We start from the raw sequence: 26,442 nt of genomic DNA on the forward strand, positions 1-26,442 counted from the left end.
ATGAGGCCCAAAGGGCTCCCGCGAGGGCGAAATTGCTCCGAGTCAAAACCCTTTCCATGCAAAACTTAGCGGGTCGCTGCTAGTAGGGGACTTCTAGCCACCAAGGATTTAGTCCCCCAATTTTAGCCTAAGTCTCTCTTACCCCACACTTCTCCCTTACACCGATTAGGCCACGCCCACCAGTCCACAGTGCTCCGCAAGTGGGCGGACGTCTCATTGCTCCGCCCCGTGACCTGCACGTTCGCGGAGAAGCCAAAGGTCAGAGGTTGTGGAGCCGTCATGGCGGCGCTGTGCCGGATCCGTTCCGTGACTGCCGACAGTCATTTTCTGCGAGTGTTTCTCTTCTTTCGGCCCTGTCGAGACGCAGGCACTGAAAGTGGCTCCGGAAGCGAGAGTTCTGATTCCACGGAGCCTAGGCCGCGCCTAGGCGGCTTCGCGAACTCTTTGAAGCGGCACTCAGAACTGCAGCGGAAGGCGGAGCTCGGGCGGATGAGAGTGAGTTGCGGAAGCTAAGCCAGCGACGCGTTGGCGGGCGGGGCCCGCCGTTGTGGGTGGAGCCGGGAGCCGGGACGGAGCCCGGCGTAAGGGGTGGGCCCGGCAAGGTGGGTGGGACCGAGAGGCGGGGCGGGGCCCGGCGTAGGGAGTAGAGTCGGGGGCGGTGGTGTGGCTTGTCCCATCTGCTGGCTACTTAGAACAGAGCGTGTGGTGGTGTTTTTCCTCCGTTTGTTGTACTTTTGTACAGCATCTACATGCTGGGCGTGCGCTGTCCACACTCCTTTGCACGCGTCTTCCTCAGGCGAGTGCTGGAAGGGAAACCAGCAGCGAGCGTTGCCAGTGACGCGCCTAGGGCGACTCTTGGGACTCCGAGTAAAGTTGGATCACTGAGAGAGGCAGGGCCCTCTGCTCCTCTTGTTCTACCCAGCAGCTGCAGTGTGGACCTTAGTGTCTGGCGTACCAGGCTCATCATAAATATTTCTTAATTCAGTGGAGAGGTGAATCAGAGAATTACTGTCACTATGAACTTGAGCAAGTAATGTAACCTGTCGATGCTTCACTTCCTTTTCTGTAAATGACCTTTTTTTAAAAAATCCATCTGTCCGAGGCAATAATTTTGTAAAATGCGATAGAATTACTAGATAAATAAAATGGAAGAAATAGGCGTAAATACAAGTCAGATTTTTTGAGTCAGCGGACATGAAATTGGATGTCTGGCAATATTAAACTGTATAAAAATAAACTGTCTCAATTTCTGTACTCATCGCTTTGGGAACCAGTAGCAAACAGTTTACCGATGGATAGTGTCCTGGGTTATAGAAAACTGCCCAGCATTTAGCACAGTGCTTGACTCTTAGTGGGCACTCCGTAAGTGTTTGCCCAAGGCGTGAATGAATGAATAGAACAGAAAGTGCACACTTGAACTTCAGGACAATCTGAGCAGTCTTTGAATTGAGATCTTTGTGTGACTGCTCGCAAACGGTTGTGTAAGTGAGGATAGGACAGGCTTGAGCATGTGAGTTAAATGTGCTACTCCAGAGTAATAACTGAGCAAAAACAATTGTCAGAGTAATAAGAAAACTGAAGATACCACATTAGTTTTATTTTAGTGTTTATTGGAAGTTTTCAGTACTTTTGTGACATTTATGATGAGGAATATGAGTAGTTGTTAGGTATTGATGTAAAGATTCAACTTTGTGAAAAATCTTTCACTTCACTCTTTGAAGTTTCTGGAACTATTTAATTGAAGAGTATCCTGAGATTACAAGATGAATAAAGTTCGTCTTTATTGTGTGATCAGGATTTTTGAAAAAAAATTTAAAGTATAAAAATAATATTGCAAAAGGGGCATGTAAATAGCACTGAAGGTTACTATGGGAAATATAAAAGCCCCCTTTTTCTTTTCCTCACTTTCTCAAAGCTGGAAGGTGTATTTTTATAAATGCATACTGCTAGAGATTTTATGTATGCATATATGAATATAAGCTAATTATATATATATATATGTATATACTTAAGAACGTACAAGTTTTGAACTACATTATTAATGTTTAAGAATGTAAGCTCTGGATTCAGACAGACTTGGTTTGAATTCTAATTCCTCTGTCATTTACTGGCTGTGTTTCCTTGGAAAGTTACTTGATAGCCGTATATCTTCTTTTCCTTTTTTTATAAAAGGAAACCCTGTCATGGGATTATTATGAGATTAAATGAATTCATTATTTAAATACTTAGCACAAGTACCTGATAATAAGCACTCAGTATATTTTCATTGCTGCTGCTGAAAATTGCTATTCTCACTTAAGTATAACTTTGACTGTTTTTCCTTATCATTACATATGTGTAGTGTACTTACTGCTGTCCCTAGGTATGCACGGGGGTTTGGTGCCAGGACCCTCTGCCATACCAAAATCCCTGGATGCTCAAGTCCCTTATGTAAACGGTGCAGGTAACCCTCTGCGGCTCCCGCATCCGTGAATACAGAGGTCTGACTGTATATCTCATTCAAAAAATACTTGTTTGGTATTCCATGGTGTGGATGTAGCATAATTTATTTAATCAGGCCTTCACTAATGAGCTTCTAGGTTGTTTCTGGGTTTTTTTTCCCTTAATACAGACAGTGGTACAGTGAGCATTTAAATTTTTTTGCTTATTTATGGGATATACACTAGGTCAGTGTGTACACACAATTTGAGTTTTGATACATACAGACTGCACCACACTTCCACTTACAGTGCATGACAGTGCCTGTTTCCTCACCACTTACGCATGTGGGGTATTATAAGTGGATTTTCTTGGTAGTGGGCAGTCAAAACAAAATACAAAAATTGGGAACTGGAGTTGTTTATCTCTCACCTCCGATACCAGTTTGTAAATTTTTTTTTAATTAATTAATTAATTAATTTTATTTTTGGCTGTGTTGGGTCTTCGTTTCTGTGCGAGGGCTTTCTCTAGTTGTGGCAAGCGGGGGCCACTCTTGATCGCGGTGCGCGGGCCTCTCACTATCGCGGCCTCTCCCGTTGCGGAGCACAAGCTCCAGACGCGCAGGCTCAGTAGTTGTGGCTCGCGGGCTCTAGAGCGCAGGCTCAGTAGTTGTGGCGCACGGGCTTAGTTGCTCCGCACGGGCTTAGTTGCTCCGCGGCATGTGGGATCCTCCCGGACCAGGGCTCGAACCCGTGTTCCCTGCATTGGCAGGCAGACTCTCAACCACTGCGCCACCAGGGAAACCCCCCAGTTTGTAATTTTTATCAAAATAACTGCATGTTCACATTTTTTGACTTAATAAGTAAATGCTATCAATTTGAACTCATAAAATACACTTATACCAACAAAATACTACACTTAATGTTATATATATTGAGGTTCTATGTAAGATTTAATTTGTAACATGGTTTCTGCTTTAAAAAATGTTTTTAGAAGGTAAACAGTTTGCTGTTCCCTAAGCAAAGCATTATTTCTTTACCTTTGCTCTTTCCCCTAGAATTAGCTTCCCTGCCTGCAAATTCCATAGTAAAAATCACCTCTTCTTTTAGGCCTTTGTCATTTCACCAACCAGGTGAAACTCCTTCTGAATGTCTTGGGGCTTTGTTTTATGCTACCTTTATTTTACACACACAACTCTTAAGTTATATTAGAGCCATTTGTGAACTTGTTTTATCCCATATCCTAGATTGTAATTCTTGAAGGTCGGGGTAGTTTTTTATTTACCCTTTTCATTGCTTGCATAATGCCTTACACATTAGTAGGGATTTAATATATATTTGTTGATATGAATTGGAATAAGATTTACACAGTTTGATGTCTGAATAACTATAAATGAGAAATAACATCTCGTGTTATTGGATTAAAAAATATATATATATATACATAGGAATAAAAGTTGACATCCTACCCATTGGTTTAATTCTTACTCTCAAAGTGCAGACATGTATCTATATGTGCACCTCAGAAATAAGTGATATTCAGTAAGAGCCAAGCAAGTTATCCTTAAAAGGGACTTTCCCCTGCAGGCAGGAATTTAATCAAGGACAGTTCATCATGAATTCCCTATCCTAAAATTTCAGTGAGGTTACCAGTTAAAGGAATCTCAAGTTTAAATGACCTGAAAGGCCATTTACTCATCCATGCTCACTTATCCATTATCTTTTCCTTGATTCATTAGCTATAAGATTGGTTTATGCATGTATCTCTTTAAGTATTTGTTTGTTTATTTTTCTTTAGGATGGGACCAAGTCCTTTTCATTTTTGTAACCAACATAACACATACTTATGAATACAGGACCTGGTAGATGTTTGCTAAATACATTTTTAAAGTCAAACACCTTTTTTCTTTTTCTTTTTTTTTTACTATGTTAAAAACTTTAACCCTTTTATGTCACTTCGACGATAGAGATTTGTAGAACCTGTTAAGCCGACGGGGAGCTATGGTATAGTGAAAGGTCCACCTTATAGCCACAGGGTGGCAATAGTTGAGCAAAGAATTGGTTTTCTGCTCTTTGAATATTACTGTTTCTTAACAGTAGAGGGGGGCATATTACTTTTCAGCACATTGAAAAAATGGTTTGCAAGAGTTTTTGAGGCTACACAGAATGTTTTATTTTTTTAAGATGGAGAATAACATTTTATTGTTTTAGCTTATTTATGTGGAATACTGATGTTATACTTTATAGTTTCATTTTAGCAATATATTAGACAGATTTTATGTAAATATTTTTAAATGTTATTTTTTACTTTTTCATGAATATTTCTTATCGGCACTTTTTATTTCAAAATGCTGGAATATTCCAGAAGATAGAATATTTAAATCAGCTATTTTGTCCTTTCAGAATACTGGAAAAATCCAAAAAATGGCTTACTTGAAGGATTTGTTTCAATTCTCTTATTTTTAGTATAAGTTTTAAGTCTTCTAAATTCATAAAATAGCAGTATTATGCAGCTTTATTTAACCCTTTGTTTTCTCACTAGTTTTATATTGACAACTTAAAAAATTACACCAATGTTTTAAAAACTAATATGTAAAGGAATGATGAAAAGTATTTCTGGTTTTAACCATGGTGCTCCCTGGTTTTTACATTAGAGAATTTTAGGAGAGTTATCTCTAACTAATAAATAAAACCTTCTGAAATGTCTAGTTTCACAGTAGAGTCTAACATTTTCAAAGCAGGTTTAGAGGAAATGACCAGCTAATATAAAAACAATGAAAGAGTGTATTGAGGTAGATATAAATCTCTAGGGAATGTAGGTTTTTTTTATCAACAGCTATAATATACCTATAAATAATACTGTACATTTCCTACAAAGAAATGATGAATATATTCTGTATGTATTTTGTTTTGTGGGTGGTCATATGCTCTGATCATACGCAATCAGACTCTTAGGACTTCTCAAGTCAGCATTAGCTTTCACTAGTTGTATATCTTTCTTAACTCTTATTTTTGCTCAGACATCTCACTCCCTTCTTTTAATGTGTTTGGATTTTGCTTTATTTTGTTTTTTCTTTTAAAGATTATATTAAGATTTTCTCTTTTGATTAATTTTTCTAACGTGATTACAACTCAAGTTTGTTTTTATCTATAGGCATTAAATAACATAGGAAATAAAGGAAACTATCACATTTGAGTGGAGCCTGCTTTGTAGGGATTTGGGAATAAAATTAAACCATGACGATTCAGTTTGTATTTTCCCTGTCTTTGTAAATCATTGGGCACTCTGCTGTTGGCAACTGGCGAACAAGGAATGATAGACTCCCAGTCCAGGAGTCAGTGACTCAACAAGTCCTCTGGCCTGCGGCCAGCTACCTAGATGGAGATGGTCAGGTCCTCCCAAAGGAGATAAGTGCACACTGGAGCAGTATTTATCCCAGAGAAATGAAAACTTATGTTCATATAAAAACTTGTACAGAAATGTTCATAGCAGCTTTATTTGTAAGAGCCCAAAACGGGAAATAGCCCAGATGTCCTTCAACTGCTCAGTGGTTAAACAAACTGTGGTATATCTGTCCTATGGAATACTACTCAACAATAAAGAGGGACCAGTGGTTGATACAGGCAGCAGCTTGAATAACTCTCAAGGGAATTATGCTGAATGAAAAAAACGAGTCCCGAAGGGTTGCCTATTGTGTGATTCCATTTATGTGACATTCTTGAAGTGACAAAATTACAGAGATAGGGAACAGATCAGTGGTTGCTAAGAGTTAGGATAGGGCAGAAGGGAGATGGGGAGTTATAAAAGGAAACACAAGGGATCCTTGTGGTGATGGAACTTCCTATAACTTGACTGCAATGGTGTATACATGAACCTTCACATATTGTATAGAACTAAATACACACACACAAATGATTATATCTAAAACTGGTGAAATCTGGATACTATCTGTGGATTATATCAATGTCACTTTCCTGGTTGTAATATTATACTATATGGTTTTACAAGATGTTACCATTGGGAGAACTGAGTAAAGGGTGCAGGAGCTCCCCATGTGTTGTTTCTTACGATTGCATGTGAATTTACAATGGTCTCAAAATAGAAAGTTTAATTTTTTTTTTGAAAAGGATCATTTCACTAGTCTGTCAGGCCCAGTACTAGTAAGACCAGTGAATTCCATAAGCATGAGCCCATTATCCCATTATCCCATAATTTGCTGTAAAATGATTTCTTTGGTTAGAAGCAATGCTGTTTGGAATACCATGACAATGAATATGAGAGTCTATAAGTTCATGGATGGTGGTTTTGGTAGAAGCTTTGTGGGCAGGGAAGGCAAACCCATATTCAGCATAAGTGTCCATTCCAGTGATAATATATCACTGTCCTTTCCATTTTGAATGGTCCAGTGTAATCAACCTGCCACCAGGTGGCTGGCTGATCCTCCCAGGGAATGATGCTGTATTGAAAGCTTAGTATTGGTTTCTGCCATGGCAGATTGGTCTTTTAGCAGTGGCTGTAGCCAGATCACTACTCACAGGGTGAGTGGAAGCCAGTATTCCTGAATCCATGCATAACCTCCATCTCACAAAAATTCAGGGGCTTGCACCTGGTAAAATGCCGTCGGTCAGTGTTCTGGGACATGTGCGATACCTCCCCTACCCCTAAGACGGAAGCAATCCCTGCTGTCATGGCAGCTTTGTTCTTGAACCCACTGGAGAGGTGAGCAGGAGTGGCTGGGGAAAGAGGTTGACTGACCTCCACATGACTAGTTATCTTATCCCTTGATTATTAAGATTCTTTTCTGCAGAAGAAATTATTCACATTTATTTTCTCACTCTGTGTCCTATCTGTCTCACTCTGTGTCCTATATTCTATCTTCCTGTCTCTTTCCCAGACCTTCTTGTTATCTATTTCCCAATCATGTTCCTGCTAAATCCCTGGCCATCCAGCAAAATCATTAGTCACTTCACACAAATCAATATAGATCCTCACCTTAGGCCATCTCTCTTTCCAGGCAAAATGATCATTCAAGTATACTGCTCAAAGTCCTTTACTGCTGTCATTCAAAGGTACTCTAGCTCTGCACTACACTTCACCTAGGGAGGTCTGTCAAAGTCTCATTCTACGTGTATATACTGCCACTGCCACATCTGCTGGGTTGTAAAACTCAAGTAGTAGAAGAGCTTACCTGATAGCCTAGACCTTTTGCAGAGCCTTATATTGTTCTGGGCACCACTCAAGACTGGCAGCTTTTTGGGTTACTTGGTAAAAGAGTTGAAGAAGCACGTCCAAATGAGGTATTTGTTGCCTACAAAATTCAAAGAGACCCACTAGGCATTGAGCTTCTTTCTTAGCAGTAAGAAAGGATATCTTGACATAGCCCAGACCATTGGCTCCCTAGGAATTTCACTAAGGCCCAGTATTTTTGTGGGATTTATTTCCCACCCACTGGCATATATGTGTCTTACCACGTGTCAGGAGGAGTTGCAGCTTTCTGCTTCCAGATCTAATCAGCGTATGAAATGGAGCAGCATGCTGTCCAGTGGAATGGAGTGGCAATCAAAGTCTTTGTAGACTAGACTGTGGCATAGAGCTAGAGAATTAATGTAACCTGGAGGTATATAGTCTTTACTAGCAGGTCTAGAAAAAGAAAGCATTTGTTAGATAATTATTGCATACCAGGTGCTGGAGGATATTTGATTTGCTCCAGCCATGAAATGACATCTGGAATAGCTGAAATTGGAGTTACCACTTGATTAAGTTTATGATAATAAATTGTCATTTTCTAAGACCTGTCTGTTTTCTGCAAGGCCTCATAGGCAAGTTGAATGGGCATGTGGTAGGAATCACCACGCTGCATCTTCCAGGTCCTTGATAGTGGCACTAATTGCTGCAATGCCTCTAGGAATGTGGTATTGCCTTTGATTTACTTGTTTGGTAGGTAGGGGAAGTTCTACTACCTACCAAACAAATTCATCTTTTACTTGGCCTTCTGTACCTTAATAGCCTTCACTCTACAGATCAAGTAACCAGTGTGGGAATCCTGTCAGTTGCTGAGTATACCTATTGCAATTGTGCCTTCTGGAACTAGGGAGAGAACTATAGAGCAGGTTCATGGGATAGAGCTGAGCTAAAACTCCATTTATCACGTGATCTCCATAAGCCCCTGTTCTGACTGGCATTGAGTTGGTTCTTGAAGAGTTAGTGTCAGTTCAGATAATCCCTGAAAGGTCTGATGATTTCTCTTTCCTCAATGAACAGTCATTCTGGTAAATAACCACAGCTCCTTTTGGGAAAGCTAGAAGGAAGATTGGTGATATAAATTTTTGGTTTTGTAGCGGGATCTTCCCTCAAGGGGACACAACCTCCTCTTCATTCAGAAGGCTTGGTGTCTGAGAATTGCTTCAACTTTGGTAATTGGTTGAGGGGCCTTGATATTCATATGTGGTATTCAAGTCAGACTTCTGTTCTCTAGAACTGGAGTTTTCCCATCTATTTTATTTCTAAGGACACCATAACCAACCAGCCAACACCAAAGAGCTCTACAGGTCAGATTAGTTGGATTGCTTTTAGGCTCTGCTGCATTATGATAACCATGCCCACCATGTTGTTGGCTAGTAAAAGTGCTGGCTTGACTCCTGCCACATTATCTCCATTGAATTCAGGGAGCTCTTGTTGGCAGCAGTTCTCACTGTCAGTCCTGGCCTACAGAGAATCGCTACCACACAGCTTTCAGGAATGCTGGTGCTCCCTTCACACAGGTATTTCTCTTAACCCTGGTGAAGTGAGTATCTTATAGATCCTCTTGGGGGCCATAGTAAGGAGTGGTGAACAGATCATAAACAATAAATCCACTCCAGCATTCCATTCTCTTCAAGCCTTTGGATACCTTTCTTTGTGGTATACTAAGGAAGTTCTGGTATTTCAGCTTCATCTAGTATAGTCTATCACTCTCAGCCATTTAAGCTAATATATTGTATCTGAATCTCTGCTTAGTGAGCCTATATTGGTAAATTTGGGTCAAGGCAACACTGTCTTCCTCTCACCCTGATCCGGTATCCTTAGGATCCATTCCCACATATATCCTCAGTTTCTGTTGATATAAATTAGCAAAATCATGCAAATCATTCTGGTTATCCAGCCTCCTCTTGTAACTATATTTCTCCCTATCCGGCATAATTATTCTCCTGCTACTATGATATACCTCTATTATAAAGGTTTCTAAACTTTTTTTGATAATGCCCCTTCATTAAGAAATTTTTGAACACATGTTCCAATATTTACTTTATTTATTTATTTATTTTATTTATTTATTTTTGGCTTTGTTGGGTCTTCGTTGCTGTGTGCAGGCTTTCTCTAGTTGCAGCGAGCCGCGGCTTCTCTTCGTTGCGGTGCGCGGGCTTCTCATTGTGTTGGCTTCTCTGGTTGCAGAGCACGGACTCTAGGCACACGGGCTTTAGTAGTTGTGGCACGTGGGCTTCAGTAGTTGTGGCTCGCGGGCTGTAGAGCGCAAGCTCAGTAGCTGTGGCACACGGGCTTAGTTGCTCCGTGGCATGTGGGATATTCCCGGACCAGGGCTCGAACCCGTGTCCCCTCCATTGGTAGGTGGATTCTTAACCACTGCGCCACCAGGGAAGCCCCAATATTTACTTTAAAAAGATTTATGTACTACAGTACTACAGTACTATTTGTTACATACATTTTAAAGCATTCACAAAAAACAACAGTTTAAAGGATGAAGTAAAAAACCATCACTGGAAGTTCCAGAAGTTTCTTCTTTTGTTCTCTGGGTTATCATGGAGATAACTGTTCTTTCATATTACTTGCCTTCTTTCCTTCAGCCTGCTCTCTAGATCTGTATTCCTTGGTCCCAAGTCTCCTGCATCTTTCTGTGCACGGTCTCCCTTTAAGCTTCTCACAAGTGTTTCTTGCTTTCTTCCTCGATTTCTCTTGATAACACTACTTCTCAGATGGGTCTGAGAAGAAAAGGAGTCATTTTGGTTCTTGCTTCTCTACCATTTCAGACCACTGTTGTGTTAGAAATATTTAAGGAAAGATTCCTTGATAGAAATCTTCTCAATTCTTTGAGTTTTTTTCTTCAGCATTTGACTCACAGCTTTTCTCTTTTCCCCTTCTTACTTGCCATGTTCATGGACTTCAGCATGTACATCGATGACTTTACTAACACTTGGGCAACAGAGATGCACATCGTATTCTAAGTATCATATTCCTAGACTTTCACTTCTACTTTCTGATACTTGCAGATATACCATAATTTGTATGTATACAAATTCATTATCACTTGGAACGATATCTTCAAGTTCTCAAACTCCTGAGCCCTCTTGGACCACAGTTTTACCCTCTTCACCTTCTCTGTTTCCTGAATCACACCTTTATCTACCAGTCTACCAACTTTTTTTCTGGGTCTACCTTTCTTTATACTCAGTCTGGAACTACTTGGCAGCCGTTCTATCTTGGAATCTCACTCCCTTAATCTTTTGTCTTGCCTTCCATCCTAGATCTCCCTAAATGCAACTGACATTGCTCCTATACCTGGCCTGCCGTGTGCTCCTGAGTCTGCCTTGTGCAGGGTTTTTCAGTCTTGGCACTGGTGACACTTTGGACCAGATAATTCTTTGCTGTGGGGGCTGCCCTGTGCGTTGTAGGGTGTTTAACAGCATCCCTGGCCCCTACCCAGTGCATTCCAGTAACATCCCCAGTCATGGGAATCAGACATGTCTTCAGGCATTGCCAGATGTCCCCAGGACAGAGGGGGGATTTGGGGGGTGGGGAGAGGGAGGGCAGGCAAAATTGTTCTGTTTGAAAACTACTAGGATTATCCATAAAACTTGGTGGTGACTGGGTCTATAAGAAATTGATTAATTTTTTGTTTAAAGCTACATTTTAAGAGGTGTTTGCCCTGTCAGAGGCACAGTTTGAGAGCTTTACATATAGTCATGTGTTTATTTAATCCTCACAACAACCCTGTAAAATAGGTATAATTATTAACCCCATTTTATAGGTGAGTAAACAGCAGCACAGAGAGTCTAAGTGCACTGCGCCAACCACAGAGCTGGTAAGTGGTACCGCCAGGACCTGAACCATGTGGTCTGACTTCAGAGCCTTTAGGAGCCCGCCCTCCTACTCCAGGCTTTACTAATTGCTTGTACCTTGCCAAAAACCTGTCATTTCGATTCTTTTCTTTCCTGATGGGCTAAGTTACCTATTGCTGCATAACCAACCCTCCTAACTTATTTCTTTAGACAATTTATTCAATTATTATTATGTTTTTTAGAGAAGAGAAAAGAAGTTTATTGTATTTATTTTGCCAGGGCAATAAATGCCTTATTATTAGGTATTGTGCACTTGGCCTTTCTGCCAGGTGTTCTGTGCTTGACAGAAAATTGCCTTCCCTGTCTGTATTCTTTTAATTATTCCCTTTGTTTTCAGCCTCTCTTATCATTCCAGCTTTCTACAATTCCTGGCCTGACGGAGTCCAGCACCTTTATGGGATTCTTCAGAATAGATTGACTTATTTTCATACTGCATGTGTTTTTAGCTGCAGTTTCCTTCACTCTGCTTCACTAGTTACCACCCTTCTACATGTTTTCAGTCCACTAAAAAGTTGTTGAAATCTCTTATATACTTTTTGTCTCCATTTTCTTCTCTTTAATACTGAGGGTTTGTAATTTTTTCGTTCATTCTTTACCATCATTGAATGGAATTTCAGGAGGGAGAGAGAGAAATGTAAGTACTCACTCTGCCATCTTGAACCACTAATCCATTAATTTTACTAAAAGAGCATTGTTATGAGCATAACATTTACTGGGTAGGGTTGAGGAAACTGAAGTTGTTGCAGCACAATTAATAGAAGGGAGTCTTTTTTTTTTGGTAATACATAAACATTTATTTCATTCTGATATCTTTTTTTTTAACATCTTTATTGGAGTATAATCGCTTTACATTGGTGTGTTAGTTTCTGCTTTATAACGAAGTGAATCAGCTATACATATACATATGTTCCCATATCTCCTCCCTCTTGCATCTCCCTCCCTCCCACCCTCCCTATCCCACCCTTCTAGGTGGTCACAAAGCACCGAGCTGATCTCCCTGTGCTATGCAGCTGCTTCCCACTAGCTATCTATTCTACATTTGGTAGTGTATATATGTCCATGCCACTTTCTCACTTCGTTCCTGCTTACCTTTCCCCTTCCCCATGTCCTCAAGTCCATTCTCTACATCTGCGTCTTTATTCCTGTCCTGCTCCTAGGTTCATCAAAACCTTTTTTTTTTTTTCTGGATTCCATATATATGTGTTAGCATACGGTATTTGTTTTTCTCTTTCTGACTTACTTCACTCTGTATGACAGTCTCTAGGTCCATCCACCTCACTACAGATAACTCAATTTCCTTTCTTTTTATGGCTGAGTAATATTCCATTGTATATATGTGCCACATCTTCTGCATCCACTCATCTGTCGATGGACACTTAGGTTGCTTCCATGTCCTGGCTATTGCAAATAGAGCTGCAGTGAACATTGTGGTACATGACTGTTTTTGAATTATGGTTTTCTCAGGGTGTATGCCCAGTAGTGGGATTGCTGGGTCATATGGTAGTTCTATTTTTAGTTTTTTAAAGAACCTCCTTACTGTTCTCCATAGTAGCTGTATCAATTTACATTCCCACCAACAGTGCAAGAGGGTTCCCTTTTCGCCACACCCTCTCCAGCATTTATTGTTTGTAGATTTTTTGATGATGGCCATTCTGACTGGTGTGAGGTGATACCTTGTTGTAGTTTTTTTTTATATAAATTTATTTTATTTTTGTTTATTTTTGGCTGCGTTGGGTCTTTGTTGCTGTGCGTGGGCTTTCTCTAGCTGCGGAGAGCTGGGGCTACTCTTTGTTGTGGTGCGTGGGCTTCTCACTGCGGTGGCTTCTCTTGCTGCGGAGCACGGGCTCTAGAGCACAGGCTCAGTAGTTGCGGCGCACGGGCTTAGTTGTTCTGCGGCATTTGGGATCTTCCTGGACCAGGGCTCGGACCAGTGTCTCCTGCACTGGCAGGCGGATTCTTAACCACTGCGCCACCAGGGAAGCCCCCTCATTGTAGTTTTGATTTGCATTTCTCTAATGATTAGTGATGTTGAGCATCCTTTCATGTGTTTGTTGGCAATCTGTATATAGAAGGGAGTCATTTTTAAGTTACTTGTCAGAGAAGACACATGATGAAATGTTTTTCTTGCTAACTAATATGAAGTAAAGTACATATAGCGTTTCATTATTTTTGTTATTGTTTATGTTTAAAAAGGGACTGGGTAGGATTTGTCTTCCCTTTTCATAGTTTATTACTTTAAAAAAACATTTTTATATTTTAGAATATTTAGGAATTCCTACTACTCAACTTGGTAGGTATCCAGTCTTTTTATTTACAATTGAGAAGACAGATCTAGAGAGGTTAAAAGACTTATTACTCAAGATTTTTTAGTTATTTAGTGGCTGAGTTGGTCATAGAACCCAGATTTCCTAAATATTTCTATTATTCTACTGTACTATGTCCTTACTTTTAAGTTTTAAAATAATGTTTCTCTCTACTTTCCACCTTTTGAGGCAGTTGTATTTAAATCACTGTTCAGCCTATCATGTGGCTGTGAGTAGCAGGTATGGTAATCATGTGTGAAATGAGGTGGTTGGACTCGCTGATATCTTGTGTTTCCTTTAGTGCTAGTAGCCTCTGATTCCAAGCTATATATTAAATGTCTTCATATGCATTATGGTTTTTTTTAAGTTTATTTCTTTTTTTTAAATCAATTAATTAATTAACTTATTTTTGGCTGTTTTGGGTCTTCGTTGCTGTGCATGGGTTTTCTCTAGTTGCGGTGAGCGGGGGCTACTCTTCGCTGCGGTGCGCGGGCTTCTCATTGCGGTGGCTTCTCTTGTTGTGGAGCACAGGCTCTAGGCGCGCGGGCTTCAGAAGTTATGGCACACAGGCTTAGTTGCTCCGCGGCATGTGGGATCTTCCCGGACCAGGGCTCGGACTCGTGTCCCCTGCATTGGCAGGTGGATTCTTAACCACTGCGCCATCAAGGAAGTCCCTGCATGATAGTTTTATACATACATGCATATGTACATAGGCTTTATATATTAAAAAATTTTAAGTACTACATATTCTTTGTGTTCTAGATTTTCTAATATAAATAACAAAGAAAAAAGTTCTATATGTAAATTTTTACAGTTAGCATTTGATATATTTCTTTTGAGGAATTTGTATCTATATAATATTACTGTAAACATGTGTAAATTTATGTAAGTAGGTATATGAATATGTGCACCGTGGGAGTTCCCTGGTGGTCTAGTGGTTAGGATTTAGTGCTTTCACTGCCGTGGCCTGGGTTCAATACCTGGTCGGGGAACTGAGATCCCATAAGTCATGTGGTGTGGCAAAAAAAAAAAAAAAAAAAAAAGTGCACCATTATTTTTAACTACCTACCAGATAGACAGTGTTCCCTAAAATTTTATGGGTATCAGAAACCTAATAAGTGTGAAACTAACTTACTCTCTTACTTCTGCTGCACTGCTCTCCCACCTCGTCAGTGGCTCCCCTTTTCCCTTGCTTTCTACAGCCAACTGGGTATCAAGTGTTTGCTGTACTATTTGGTAAATAGCTCTGTATCCCTTCTTCTGTATTCCTATGGCCACTGCTTCAGTGTAGGCCCTTTATCATCTCTGTCCTAGTTACTGGAGGAGCTTCTCAACAGTTTGCCCCCTTTCCATTTTTTCCCCCCTTTCTCTGGTCCATTTTGCATACTGCTGCCAAATTTTTTTTTTAAAAACAAAGAACAAGTACTGTCACCCCATTAATGAAAAACTTCTTTTAATTTCCCACTGCTTATAGGATAATGTCTAACCCACTTAGCCTTTGGTATAGGACTCTTTACAACCTGAATGAGGGTAGCAATTGTTTTCAGCAATTTTTGGACCCTAATGTCTTGTCACGTTCGTTTAGCTGTTTCATATATTTTCATATCAGGGCTAGAATGGAGTCTGGGGTACATGACAGGCACTCAGTATTCAACACATATTTGATGAACGAATGGATGAAAGTGGAACTATTCCCTATATCTGTAATTCATTTACCTTCCCCTGTTCTATCTGGACAGTGCTATTCAACTTTCAGGCTTCAAAGGGAAAAAACAGTACAGCAGAGTAACAGGAATACTTAGGAAATCTGAGATTTACGACCAATTCTTAAAGGAAGCAGTCAACCCTAAGGCACCTGCTTTACCTATGACAACTTTATGAATGAACTTTGTAGCAACATTTTCCATAACCAGGATTAGACACTGAGGTCTATGATACACCCAGAAGGTGACAGTGTGCCTGGAGTCTTTGCAGTCTGCAATAGCACGAGAGGGGCTAACAGTGTTGGTTGTCATCATGGGTTGTGCTACATTTATTATTTTTAGAAGCCATTTGACAAGTAAATGAGGAATTCAGAGATGATTCTAGACCATGTTTTTTGAAGGAGGGCTTTGTCTAATTATTTGTTATAGTTTCCAAAAAAGTGTAGCAAGCATACAGTTTAAAAGCAAATTCAGGTATTGATCAAGGTGTCTTATACTTGTGGTAAAATCATTTCACTCACTGAAAACACATTGGCTTCCATTGTAAAATATAACAAAGTGAAGGCAAAAATAATGGAACAAAAAGCAATAACATTCTATTTTACTTGATTTTAAAATCTCCTTTAAAAATAATTATTCATAATTTTATAAAGTTTATAATGTAGTAAATATTTCACAACACATTTACTAAAAATCTCAAGAGATCTTATTAAATAGTCAAGAACACTCTATTTTCTAAAACCTAGAGGGAAATACCATTTACTATCATACTAATCTCAGCCCTTCACAGTTGTAAAGGATATTGTTGTTTTAGGAAGAGGCCCTAGTGATGGCTGAATTATCTTCAATAAATATTCAAGTATTTGATCTACTATTGTATCTTCCTCTCATCTTCTGCTGTTTTAATGACACCATGGCTTTAATTGAAAGTCTACCTGCCCCGTCCCCCCCCCCCAAAAAAAAAACAGATGAAGAAGAAGAAGAATAGATATCAACCACAGAAGTGGAGTAATGGGAAAGCAGGTTATAGGGGAAAATGAGAAGGACCTTCCCAGGTTGTAAGCAGAATGAGACCCCCAAGTTGATAACCTGTCTGGTCTTGCCTGGAACAGTGCTCTTCCCAGCTGCTCTGGATGGTGTAGTGGTTCCCAGCAGAGGGTTATAGTAACTGCACTTGTCTCTGACAGCGTACTTCGTATTACTCTCTTTGCATCAAGAGGACAATTCATAGCTGTTTCTGTGTTGAGCCTGTAAGATGTGTTTCATGCTTGGCTGTCTGCAAAAGAACTATTTTAAAGGTTCTTGTTTAAGGAATTAAATATTATACTGTGTAGAATCATAAAACTAGTATTATGGCTCAAAGTGTAATATTCCTAGCTACCTTTTCAGCTTTATTTGGCATCTAGGTCTACTGACTTGTCTTTGGTTTAGATCAACCCTTATGTGCTAAGGATTCCTTCTCATTGGGTTTCAACCCACTGAAACAAATCTATCACCATACCCTCCCTCGAACATCTAAGGGACTTGGCATCTGTCAAATGATTTGACTTTCTTTTTCTTGAAGCAAAGGTCATAAACTTTTGGTTCATAGGTCAAAATGTGCTCTGATTTATAAAATGAAAGACTTTTTTTCAATGTATAAACACTTAAAATTGGAAATTTTACATTAATACATGGATTTCTGACTTTTCTTGGAAAATCAAAAGATGCGGCAACACTGGACTTGAATTGCAACTGCAGCTAGAGCTGAGCAGTGGCTATATTTTTAGTTTGGCATGTATTCTTCTGCTTAGTAAGCTCCTGGCTGGGCATTTGATTATTTTGTAATCCTTGGAGTATCCCATGCATTAACATTGTCATAAATATGGTTTTGTAGTTTTTAAAGTAAGTGTATTATCAAACACTTAGTAATTCTCCCTTAAATGACAAATGTAAAATTCATTCCAGATACAGGATATACGTAGGCAGATCAGATTGTTAATATTCTTCTGTGATGAGCTCTCACAAACAGAAACTCAGCTTCCCTTAGTTTGATCCGAAGTGCGCACACACCACACCACACAAAAATTAAAGATGAGTAGAAGGCACAAATCTGTATTCGTGGATTTCTGAAAAAGCATGTGTTTGGAAAAAATTTTGGTAAGTTAAAAAAAAAAGAAGTAATCGGCTTGCATTATATGTTCAGCCCTACCTCAAGTAAATTCAGTACGTCAAACGACTCCTAGAAAGTGAGTAGCACAAAACAATTAAAGCTGTCTTTCCTTTAAAATTTTACTTTAGGAAAAAGAAGGAAATTATGTTAAAATACAACATTAAAATGATAAAGTCAAGTCATTTGAAAATATTACGTAACAAGAGCGCCTGTTCAGACTGCTAATTAAAGGACCCTTAATCATTTTTATCTTAATGCTCACTTAAATTTGTATTAAAGCATAGTCACTTTCATTAAATCAGTATTCGAAGGCATTTTTTTTTTTGCAGATGGTCAGTACTAGGAATGAAGCCAATTGCCTTCTTGGATGCCCTCCTCGCACACTCACCTCCCTACCCCCTCCTGGCCCCAGGCCTGAGGCTTTGTCTAAGGGCGCTCCTTATCCCGCTCACATTCCAGATTCCGCCCTGGGCCACCACATCTGCGCCATCCCCCACCAAGCACAGATGCCTGCTTTTCCCTGGCTCCTCTTCAAGAAGGAAAGGAAGGAAAAGGAAGTTGAAGAGCGTCCCAGGCTTTTTAAAGCAAAATTCCATTTCAGTATTTTTATTATTGCTACAAACGTAAATATACAGCAAATTGACTTTTAAAAATTTCCCCTATAAGACATTACTGTACCTACCATATTATACCTTAGCATTGAATTATATGCATATAAATATCTCTTTTCATATTTAGGGCTCTCCAAAAGATGTGGAATCCTTCGCTTCTATGCTGAGACATTCTCCTCTTACACAGATGGGACCTGCCAAGGATAAACTAGTCATTGGACGAATCTTTCATATTGTGGAGAATGATCTTTATATAGATTTTGGTGGCAAGTTTCCTTGTGTATGTAAAAGACCGGAAGTGGATGGAGAGTAAGTAGAATCATTTCTAAGTGCTTTAAGCGTGTGCATAAAAGTTGAAATACCTCAAAAGTATTACTGGATTTTAATTGGTGATTTTTTGAAAAGACAGAAAATATGTTTATTTCTCTTCATCATGCTAGTTAGTCAAGTTAGGCCAAGTTCATGTCATGTCATATTAGTCAAGTTAGGCCAGATCCATGTCTTCTCAAAGCAGTGAGAGCAGTTTCGGGGAAGATTTGAATGTCCATCCTGATAATAAACCACTTCATGCCATAAAATTAAAACCAGCTTTGGAATAATACATGCTGCTCAGGCCATTTTACGTGTAACTTTTTTGCCTCTTCTTTTCCACAGTCTCCATCTGCTTCTCAGAGAAACCTCTGCTTTCTGTTTCTTCATGTTCGTTTCTCTTACTTGAGCAAATTCTGCTGCTTTATCATTTTCTTTTCTTACTATTTTGCATCTGCTCTCTGGAATATAATTTTTCCTTAACAGAATTCATTCTGTTTATAGTCTGTGTAGATAAAGATAATTAATATAAATATGCCTTATGAAAACCACTAAGGTGGGAGACCTGGGAGTAGAATATAAAGAGTGAAAAGAGAGGTGGAACTAAGACTCTGAGATTGGAAAACAGTAGTCATCAAGATAGAAATGAAATTTTTCCACCAATTTTTAATGTACCCATTTTTTTTAGATTTTAATATTTCTGATACCAGGATGCATCTTATAGTTGATGCAATTTAATTGGCAATTTAAAAATTCTTAATAGTACATAAATTATGGTGACTCATAATCAATGGCATCTTAGATAAGATGAATTACAGTGATTAAGAAGTTTGTGATGTTTAAGAATGAGTCAGACCGTAGATATGAGTAAGGAAAGAGTCTACTCTAGCTCTAAGGGAGCAGTTACAAGAATGGGTTGCCTCTTTCCTGAGAGCTCTGGATACCTAAAGGTCTTCTTGATAACTGGGCTCACCCAGTTAGGAGACAGGAGCTCCTTCTACCTGAATCTGAATAGGACCTGACAAACTCAACTGAATACACATGTTCTCAGATCAGTGATATGTGAGTAGATACTTAACAGCCAGCTCTCCAATAAATAAAAGGCCTTGATTTGCCGATTTCTGTGGTATGAAATAGTTCCACCACCGCCAATGTTAAGTTACCTGTGTGATGTCATTGAATGTGGAGTTGGAAATATGAGTGCACAGTCAGCTTTCACAAGTTGGTGCAGTCTGGCTCCAGCACACCTACTGCAGGTAGTCAGAAGCTAAACAGTGTCTCAGCAAGGTGAGTGATGTAAACCAGTGATACCTGGAAGAGAAAATGGGTTCTGTGCTATGTGGCATGAGAGGTAATGGCTAGGTCTTGACTTGCCCTGGTATATTAAATAACATACAAACTTAGTCAAAAATAGTAAAACCTAAAGAAATTTCTAAGTAAGACGTGTCCATCTAGATTTTAATACCGTAATCTATATCTATTGTGTAATGGGGTATTGAAGGGATTAAATTAGATAATGTATGTAAAGATTTAGAACAGTGATTGGTATATAGTAAACAGATGCTACTATTATTCTTCTTTAAATCCTGATGATTTAGGGTTTTTGTGACCTAATGATGACATCCCTCAAGAATTTCTATTGAGGGTTTATGTACCAGGCAAGTTGTGAAGATATGTGGTCCTAAAATTATCCATCAAGAGAGGCAACCTAAACTCTTTCATACTGTCAGCAGGAGCTGTAGCAGGTCATTTTTCATTAATAGAAAATATATCAGTAATTTGAAAATGAAGTACTGCTTTGTTTTATGTAAAGAAATCCTTTCCTCTCTTCCCTACAATTGATAAGCTTTACATCATGCTGCCATGGGTGCCTCCCAGTTGCAGTGGCCATCCTTATTCTTACAAGCTGACCTAACATGCAGCCAGAACATCAGGTATTAGCTTTATAAAGAGATGTATTTTACATATAACTCTGCTGAATTATGGATATTTCACCTGCTCAGTCAAATTTATTATAAATCGCAAATGCCAGTGATATACATGTTTCTTTATATTTGTGGATGGAATTTTGTTTGTGATATTTCTTTCACGGATATTTATTTCTTTGTGGATATTGTTTTATCTAAACGTTCTTCCCCCATTTTATGTTATATTCTTGAGCATAAAATTTCAGAATGCTTTAGGTGTCTAGAATTTCTGATTTGATTCTTATGCCTTATTAACTAGATCACAGAATTTTAAATATCAGTATTTTTGACTAGATATTTCTCTAATCAGTTCTATAATATGATTTGAATTTATTTTATGTGTAGTATAGCTCTAAATGGTTAAATACTGGAATCTGTTGCAACATTAATTAATTTTAATTAATTTAATTAAATTTCAGTTTAATGAATTGAAAAATTAAATTAACTGTTCATTGAAAACTATGCACGTACCACATAAGCACACATCCTATTAACAGAAATTACTATATGGTTGAAACCCCTATCTCCACATGTACTCTCCTCCCAGTGAAGCAGTCTATTTAACAGAAGTGTTTGTGGGGGGAGAGCAGTGGCTCATAATAATTTTGCAAATAAATTCTCTAGTATAGGGGGCAGTCACTGTATTGAAGTCTTTTCTTTTTTTCCTTAGGAGAATTAAATGCCTATATCTCTTTGTTCTCTAGTTATCTGCCATAGTTACCTTCACTGCTTCCATCTACCTGCCCAGTATCCAATCACTCTCACCAGGAATTCCCACTTAAACTCACAAAATCAATATATTCATGATTGAGGATCATGAAAAGGGAGGAGCCATACTGGCGCAGGAATTGATTTGTTCGTTCGTTCGTTCATTCATTCATTCTTTCATTTATTCAACAAACGCTTACTGGACCTCTTCAATTTGGCAGGCACTGTTGTACGGGCTGGTAAAGAAGACAGACTAGCTCTCTGCTCTCATAAAGTTGGGAGAACTTAGTCTATTGGGGGAATGAGGAACAGATAGTAAACTAGTGCACAAATCAATTTTAGAAATTGATAATTAAATGAGTAAGAAGGGGTAATATGGTGACAGGATGCCTGGCGAGTAGAAGATAACAGTAGTCAGAGAAGGCCTTTGACCTCTACTTCTATTGCTAAAAGTCTAAAATGCCACCAGATTGCTTCTTTTTAAAAAAGGTGATAAACAACTGGTAAGAATCCTAAATTGTTTTGGTTAACTGAATATTCTAATTAGCTAAGTTACAGCCTTTTAATAAGTTCTGTAACTTTTTTGTTTTAATATTTTTGATTATTGTTTAAAAGAACCAAGTTTTCAGTCTTTGACCCAAGAAACTATAGAGTTATGCAGAAGGACTTCAGAGATTGCCCTGGGAGTAGAGAGGGGAGTTAGGCCCTATTTCAGAGCAGCTCTGCATTCATTGTTTTATATATTACAGTTCTGGGAGTGTTTTGTTTAAGGTGTCGGGGGGGAGTGGTGGTGAGTATTTGTATCACAAAAAAAAAAGTTTGAAAAACACTTTTAAAAGAAAAATTAAGTCTAGAAAGATGTTATATTAATAGTAACAGAATATAAACTATAGTATTTAAGCATGAAAGGTAGTATTGTGATCTACTTTGAGTGAGTTGCAAAATAGAAATATTATAATTACATTCAGAAATTTTGGAGGTGTGGATGGGACCTAACTCTTACAGTACCAACCTCAAAAGTTTTAACCATTATATGTTTTTAAATATCAGTTTATGACTTGGAATCAGAAGTCAAATTATGACAAACCATAGTGACGCTGGTATTAATTTCTTTGGCAGTTGTCATTGAATTAACTGACTTGCTAAGTTAATCAAGATTCTCTTCTATAAAACCCACTGACTCATACCAGCACTTAGACAGTTAGGAATTAGTAGTCCTCTACTATAACTGGGAACTTTTGCTTCTTTCATTTGAGGTATGTGTTTAGCAAAAGCTAGTTGTGTTTATTCCAAAACCCATTTGTATTATTGCTAGGTAATTTATTTGATTATTGCATAAATTAATAAAATATGAGCACAGAAAGGGTTTTTGTTCTTATGCAAGCTAATTTTAATGTTTTAGAAAGGCTCCATAAAGGATAGTTTTTTTTTTAATGAAATTGCTATTGAATTAGTTTGAGCAAGTAAACCATAAAGATGCGGGGTGGGGGGCGGGAATCATAAAAATCTGGAAGGAATTGCTTTCCAAATGTCTTTTCTGTCCCTGCATTACTTTAAAGTGACTGACTCTGGCAATTGCAGACATTGCAGTCTAGGTATTGTTTATTTAAGGAGATCAGTGCAGAGCTCCAGTGAGTGAGCCTCTACTTAGCAAGAAAACCTGGCTCTGTGTCAGAATATTTGCATTAATTGCTAAGTTAATATCTTTAGAGTATATGTGTATACTTTTTTAATGAGTCCTCACTTTGACCTACTTTTCCATGAACCAACCTATGAGTCAGAGGGCTTCTACTGTGACTTAAATATATAAAGCACTTTTCCCTTTAGACATTTTTGTGTGTGTGTTATTAATACAACACACAATTTCACAAAATTTGTCCTAGAGTGGATTAAGATCATTTCCTTTCTATATCTGATAATCCCAATAGCCAATTTTTTAAAAACTTATGTTGGCACTTTATGTACATTGTCTGATTTATTCTGCACAAGAAGCATAGAAAGTAGAAGATATTTTCCCCATTTTCCAAATGAAGAAAATGAGTCTCTGAGCATAAATAAGGTGGTGCAGCCATACAATTGTAGTTCACAAGGCAGGGATTCAATCCTAGGGCTGTGTGTATCCATCACCCAGGAATGTTCTTTCACTGTACTGTGCTACTCTCTAAATCCTACAACATATAGCTACTGAAGTGTCATAAAAATGTCCTAAAATAGCCTCACATATGAACCAGGTTTATACCAGGAACCCTGAAAACAGTATGGTGGTGAAGCTCTAGAGGGGTCTGTTAAAGACTGGTAGGTAGCCTGATCTAATATCCTGGGTTATGGTGTCCATGGTATAGTATATTTGAATAGTATTACCACCAATAAGCTAATGACCAGAGGGCCCAGGCTTTGTTTCATAATGGATGTGAATCATAGTTGTAGTGAGACCTGTAGTCACAGGAACTGGTTAATGTCTGACGATGATTAGTAGCTTAGAGTCAGGATGCCTCTTGTTATTTGGGAATAATATATTTCAAAAAAGTTTATTTTACAAATAGTAGAAAGTTGACTCTATGCATGTAACACTTAATTTTTAATTGATTCATTTTGTAAAATATGTCATTTATTTTCTTGAACCTTGTTAGACCTAAAGTTGTTTAACCTGTTTTTTGTCTTTGTTTTGATGACCCAAGGTCATAATTATAAACATTAATTCCTGTATTGTATCTCAACTCAAATATATAGAATTATTGTTTCTCAGCTACATAACCCGCCAGTTCTGTAGTTTTTGTGTTTCACCTTTGGGTGTCATCTTTCTTATTCTACTGTTGTATCTGTGTCTGCATTTTTAGCTTTCTTAGACTTCCTAATTTTCCTCTCATATCTGATGCCTGAGAAATTGGTCACCAAAATTGTGCTTAAAATAAGAACAACTAGAGTTTGAGTAAGGACCTCACGGCCTCTTATGTAAGTAAAGTGTATGTACTCTAGTACATGAACTTCAACATATATTTTGACCGCTCCTAAACTCCCCTGCTTAATTCTCATTGGGTTCTGTGGAGACTTGGTGTCACCAGCTAACTGACTTCCTGATAAGTGAAGTGTAACCACGTCAGGGTCTTGCCTGTGTTGACTGCCTGTTCACTGATGCCCTTGATAGGGGTTGTCACGTATCAGAAAAGTGTTTGCTGAACCAATCAAGGTGCTGAGTGTCTTGGACAAGAACAGTTGTCGTGGTTGAGACTTTAACACCTCCAGTGGGAACGGTAGCGAAAATAAGATAGTATTATTGGATCTCAAATACTACTTGAAATGGTGCCAATTCTTACAGTGAATTTGTAAGTAAATGAGTAAATCTCTTAAGAATATTGTTAAGTGCAAAGTATTGCTTTACGGCATTGATTAGTTTGGTTGGCTTGGAATGTACCTGTCGTGCATTTTACCAGTCTCAAGAACTAAGCCGCTGATTTTATTAATCTTATTTTTAAGTAAACTGCGCCATGGTACAATTTTTCACTGAGTCAGCAAACACTTAATGAGCAGCTCTTGTGTGCCACCTCTGCGTTTTATGCTAGAGATGTACAGATGAAAGACAATCCCTGCTTTCAGGGAGTTAGTGATTCAGTCAGGGGATAGAGAAGTAAACCGATATACATAGTACCGTATGAGTTCTATTTCCTGTGTCCTACAGGAACAGAGAAGAGGGCATCGATGATGGAGTCAGCTTGTGTCAGAGATGGTTTCCCAAAGGAGCTAACAGTTGAACTGAGTTGTAAAGGATGGGTAGGAGATACAAAGTGCAGAAAATGGGAGGGAGCTGTACTTGACAGAGTTTTCAGTGAGAGAGAGCCCGGCTCTTCTGGGAACTCAAGTGGCTTAGTTGGCTTAAGTTTAGGAGGAGTGAGGGGGGAGAGTAGGGAGATGGGCAGGAGCCAGATCTTCAAGGGGTTTATATACCATTCTAGAACATTGGGTCTTTATTCTGAAAGTGGTAAAGACACATTAAAGTATTCTAACAGGTAACATGGACCACACTTGTGTTTCAGTGAGATCATTCTGGCTGTGGTATGGTGTGGAGTATGTATTAGAAGAATGAAACCGGAGTTAGGGAGGCCAGTAAGGAAGCTTCTGGAAAGAAATGATGAGAATGTGAATTAAGTCTAGGGGCCAGGAAAGGAGACTTTTATTAATAATTTAGGAGATAGAAGAAACAGGTCTTGGTAACTGAGTAATGGTGGCTTGTGAATCAGAGGGAAAAGTTTCTGATGGTGTTTGATTTCAGACATGAATGACTAGTAGGTAGTAAATTGAGTTGTATTGGGGAGGTGGAGAAGGGAAATGTATTATATTGATACTTTTGCCTGCTTCAAAAATAAAAATTAAAATGTCCAGATTTAGATTAGTTTGATTCTCCTTTTCCCACTCCTGGTTATAATACTTCTGATTAGCATCAGTTAAGGAACATTCCTCTTTTTCACTGAAATATAAAATCCCTGTGGTTAAACCATGCATATCTTTTTGGTTAAAGAGTCTTATTCTCTAAATCTTTTTATTTCATTATGTTATATTTAATTTTGATTTTTTTTAAGAATTGTATACCTTTCTATAAAATCCTAAAGTTCAGTTTTACAAAGTCCATTGATTTCTTAATGTTTCATGAAGATTGCCTCTCTTAAAGCATTATTTCTACACTCAACATCTCTCTCAACACACATGATTGACAGCTCTGAAAATCGAAGGGTTTCAAAACAAGCATGATTGGCAGTTCTAAGGTAACTAGCACATGCACTGAATATTATTTGTACTTTTGTTTGACACTAAGGTGGAATAAACAAGCTAATTTCCCAGTCTTTGTTTCTATTTCAGGTTGTGTGATGTATAGGGTCACATAAAGAGTGGGATGGATACTAAATGTTTCAAAAACTAAAGTTTTCAAGGTGTATTGGTGGGGGAAAAAGAAAATAAGAATTTGAATTAAGTAGTTCTTTTTATTCCAGAGGACATGATTAAAAAGTATGCATGTTTTTAAGTAGATTGGTGATTGAAAATCATTTTATTAGGTTTTCCTTAACAGATCTCTGATTATTTTTTTAGGATAAAGGAGCATCTGCTGTATTTAACTTTTTAATAAGAAATCTTAAGAATATTATAAATATTCTTATAAATACTATAA

At 38.4% G+C, this 26,442-nt stretch overlaps 1 protein-coding gene across 1 annotated transcript in view; it reads left to right on the forward strand.

Annotated features, from left to right (window-relative positions):
- The first annotated feature begins 241 nt into the window (after nt 1-241).
- Nucleotides 242-26,442, forward strand: part of MRPS28 (mitochondrial ribosomal protein S28) — a 103,358-nt gene continuing 77,157 nt past the window's right edge. The window contains exons 1-2 of the mRNA XM_007185092.3: nt 242-495; nt 18,428-18,609. Of these exons, the coding sequence (XP_007185154.1) occupies nt 280-495; nt 18,428-18,609 (398 nt within the window). The 5' untranslated portion in view covers nt 242-279. The remainder of the gene's footprint in view (nt 496-18,427; nt 18,610-26,442) is intronic.

Source organism: Balaenoptera acutorostrata, chromosome 17 (assembly GCF_949987535.1).
Source record: "Balaenoptera acutorostrata chromosome 17, mBalAcu1.1, whole genome shotgun sequence".
NCBI classification, from domain to species: Eukaryota; Metazoa; Chordata; class Mammalia; order Artiodactyla; family Balaenopteridae; genus Balaenoptera; species Balaenoptera acutorostrata.